At 56.4% G+C, this 3909-nt stretch overlaps 1 protein-coding gene across 1 annotated transcript; it reads right to left on the bottom strand.

Moving 5' to 3' along the window:
• Positions 1 to 292: 292 nt before the first annotated feature.
• Positions 293 to 2708, bottom strand: LOC102058470 (rho-related GTP-binding protein RhoB). Its single transcript, XM_027798587.2, has one exon. The coding sequence runs from the start codon at positions 2398 to 2400 to the stop codon at positions 1810 to 1812; it is 591 nt and encodes a 196-aa protein (XP_027654388.1). The 5' UTR covers positions 2401 to 2708; the 3' UTR covers positions 293 to 1809.
• Between the last annotated feature and the right edge of the window lie 1201 nt (positions 2709 to 3909).

The following is a 3909-nucleotide window of genomic DNA, read 5'->3' as shown; positions in this document are numbered from 1 at the left end:
CACAGAGAATTCTTGAGCTTAGCAGCAACAAGGATGGATTAGTCACCACCTTGAATTTCAAGTACACTTCCACATGCCATCTGTACAGAAAAAGTAACAAAGCAGCTCCCCCCAAAGGAAAATAAAACCACCACCCTCTGAAAGCTGCCAGACAGATATTTCAGCCAGCAGAGAAAATACAAATAAAAGCATCTGCAGGCAGAGGGCAAACGCTGGTCTAGTTCAATACCATCCAGGTGTATTGCTGCAAGCTGAGGACAGTCTCTGTAAATCACAACACCGCTCTCACAAGTGTCAGCATAGAATCTTTTAATACTTTACATAAAAAACTGCATACACAGTTCATAACTTTATGTAAACATCATATACATCTCAGGTTTTGCCATGTCAGTTTATTAAAAACAAAAACAGTCTCAGTACCACTGTTGAGGGAAGAGGGAGAAAAGTAAACAAATAGAAATGGATACGTTTGTTCTCTGAACCAGAGAAACACAAAATTATTTTCACTTGGGTTGGCTACCCTGTGAAAATAAGTTTTAAATAAACCTCCATTCTTTAAACTACCCTTTAATACTGAAGTCTGATGTACTCACTGCATAAGGAACAGTGCTTTCAACCATATTTTTTTTCCAAGGCAAAAAGATACAGTGGTTTGGGGTTTTTTTTGTCTTGTGTTGAAATCAATTTAAAAACAAGACCCAGATGAGGTTAGTGAGTAAGATTGTTTCCAATGCTACAGTGTTGTACGCAGATGACAAGTGCGCCGAGTATTTAATTTAAAAAAACACAAAAATCCACCAAGTTGTGCAAAGTAATTTCTTTTTGAAAATAAACTTTTAAATAAACCCAAATCAACATACTTGCAGAAGACAACAATAAAGGAAGGAGCAGGCACCAAGATCATAATATGGCAATATCAACGCCCTCCTCCTTGCTCATCCTGCCTTGTCCATCAGGAGGAGGATGTCCAGCAAGGAGGACAGAGCAATTCAGCTTTACTTCCCAGCCTGGTGACTTCTGCAGCTGGAGTCAGTTCAAGGCTTGTGTTATCAGCAGACATTGGTCACTCAGGGCAAATTCCTTTGCACAACACAAGTCCCAGCTCAGCACCCCCTCCCCACCTCACTTTAAATAAGCACCCCCGGCACTACCCCAGTTTGCACAAGACAGAAAAGGTAAAGATATATACAGGCTTTGCTTGGAATGACCCTCCCCTCCCAGTCTCAGTCTTCAGGGCACTAACTTCCACTGCAGGTCAGGCTCAGGCCGAAACATCTGCAGGAGAGGCGAGGATGTGCAGGCAGCCCAGGAGATGCAGCCAGCCCCCTTCCCCAGCTTGCCCGGGGGGAGGCACATGCAGGCAGGAGGCAGAAGTCAGTCCCCTGGAGCATCTCAGCTCCACCGTTCTCCTCTTGCAAAAGAGAGGAGGCCAGCTGGGAGCTGGCAGCAGCAGGTGGTAGGGGAAGAGCCGGGTGCGGTGTTTGCTCAGTCCAGTCTCAGCAGCTTTTTGTTGTTGAGAATCTGCAATTAACTCACAGGGGCCAGTGGTAGGAGAAGGCTTCTCCCCACTTCATTCCCAAGACTCCGGGCATGCAATTCCCCCTCCCTCTGACCCCACAGCTGAGCCAGCACAACCCTTTTCAGCCAAGGCTAAGCGAGCATGCTCCCTCCCTTAGCCCCCACCCTGATTCATCGCCAGCCCCCAGGAGAGGGGACAGGCAGATGCTTTGTGTGTGCATAACCCAGCTCCTCTCTGCCTGCCAACAGGTGACCCAGACGCTGTGCCCAGCGCCGCACTCCAGCCACACCCTATAGGACTTTGCAGCAGTTGATGCAGCCGTTTTGGGTGCCGTAGCGCTTCTGCAAGGCTGCCCGGGTGGCTGTCTCAAAGACCTCCCGGACACCCTCCTTGGTCTTGGCCGAGCACTCCAGGTAGTCGTAGGCCTGGATACGAATGGCCATGGCACGGCCATCCTCGGTGCGCACCGGCTCCTGCTTCATGCGGGCCAGCTCATTGCGCACATGCTCATCATTGCGCAGGTCCTTCTTGTTGGCCACCAGGATGATGGGGACGTTGGGGCAGAAGTGCTTGACTTCGGGCACCCACTTCTCTGGGATGTTCTCCAGTGAGTCTGGGCTGTCCACAGAGAAGCACATGAGAATCACGTCGGTGTCTGGGTAGGAAAGGGGGCGCAGACGGTCATAATCCTCCTGGCCAGCCGTGTCCCACAGTGCCAGCTCCACCTGTTTGCCATCCACCTCGATATCAGCCACGTAGTTCTCGAAGACGGTGGGCACGTAGACCTCAGGGAACTCATCTTTGCTGAAGACTATGAGAAGGCAAGTCTTGCCACAGGCACCGTCCCCCACCACCACCAGCTTCTTGCGGATGGCGGCCATGGCCAGGCTCGCCAAGCTGGCCTTGCCGTGCAGCAGGACGATGGCAGCGCCCTCCTCCCCGCGGCCGCCGCCTCCCCCTTCCTCTCGCTTCTCACAGGGCACCGTGGCGAGCCGAGCCCGCGCAGGCAGGCGGGCGCGCCCTCTTCTCTCCCCGCACGGACACCGCGCCTCCGTCCCCTGCCCCGGGGGAGCGCTACGGCCGCAGGCAAGCGCCGCCGCTCCCGCCCGACTCGGCCCGTCGCGGAGGAAGCGCCGCTGCTGCCACCGCACACCACCGACCCACCGGCACCGCGCTGCCACTGCCGCAAGCTGCGGGCCGGCGCCTCTATTTAAAGGCGCTCGCGACTTTCTTAATATAGCCGGCCAATGGGAAGGCAGAGAGTGAGGTCATCCCCGGCGGAGAGCGTCGCGATTGGCGGAGCGCTGCGGGCGGGAGGCGGGGCGCGGGCAGGCGGGGGGAGCAGGGCGCAGCAGGGCGCGAGCGACCCCCGGCCCGCGGCAGCGGCGGTGGCGGCGGCGGGGCGGTGCAGCGCCGGGCTTGGTTGGCGGCGACCGGGTCGGGCTAGGGGCATCGGGGCCGGTGGCTGTGGGGTGGCAGGAGACGCGCTTGGGGGCGGCGGGGCCCGGTCATCCAGAGCGGTGGGGCGGGCAGCGGCGCAACCGGGGCCACGACAGGGACCCGACCCGCCCTGCCGCAAAGCCGCCACTCAGTGCCGGGGTGGCGGCACAAACCGGAGGGGGCCTTGTCGGCCGGCGCGGCCGGGGAATCTGTCCCGGGCTTGTCCCGAGGTGCGGCACCGCTGCCTGCCGAGCGCCGTCAGCCCCGCGCGGAGGCCGCCTCACGGCCCGGCCCCACTCGCGCCGCGGCCCGGCCCCATTCGCCCCCCGGCCCGGCTCCGCTCGCCCCCCGGCCCGGCTCCGCTCGCCTCACGGCCCGGCCTGCTCGGCCCCGCCGCCTCACAACCACCGGCCCCGGCACTCGGGGTGTCCGGTCTGAAAAAGCTAGGAGAGCAACCGGGAGCGAGAGAGAGGGGAAACGGCTGTGTCCCAGGTGCTGGCTTTAAAGCCCAAAGTGGAACTAAGGTTATTGCAGGTGGTTAAGTAAAAGCCTTCACTAGACATTACTGGAAAAATGTAACAGCACTCAACCGCTTCCCTTCCTTAAAGGAAAAATTCATCGTGTTTGGGTCTCTCTCCTCCCAGCTTTTGACCAAAAGGAAACAGAGGAATTACAACCTGGGAGAAGTAGCAGACTTGAACTGAGATGCCCTTTTGAACTCAATTTACGGAGATATTGGAAGTCACAGTAATGAAAAAATGAATGTGGAAAATAAGTGCAAAAGACAGGTTTCAGATTGGGGGACAGGGTGGAAGTACTTTAATATAAACAGATGGCTCACACTGGGTGCGTTAATAAAGCTGTGCATTGTAAAGTCTCACACTGTGAAATTGCTGGTAGTGATTCCCTCTGTCCCTGTCGCAGCTATCACTGTTTCACTGGGTGTTGCC

The sequence above is a fragment of the Falco cherrug genome, chromosome 6 (genome assembly GCF_023634085.1).
Source record: "Falco cherrug isolate bFalChe1 chromosome 6, bFalChe1.pri, whole genome shotgun sequence".
Taxonomy (NCBI): domain Eukaryota; kingdom Metazoa; phylum Chordata; class Aves; order Falconiformes; family Falconidae; genus Falco; species Falco cherrug.
The sequence above is the reverse complement of the archived record's forward strand: the minus strand, read 5'-3'. Positions and strand labels throughout refer to the sequence as shown.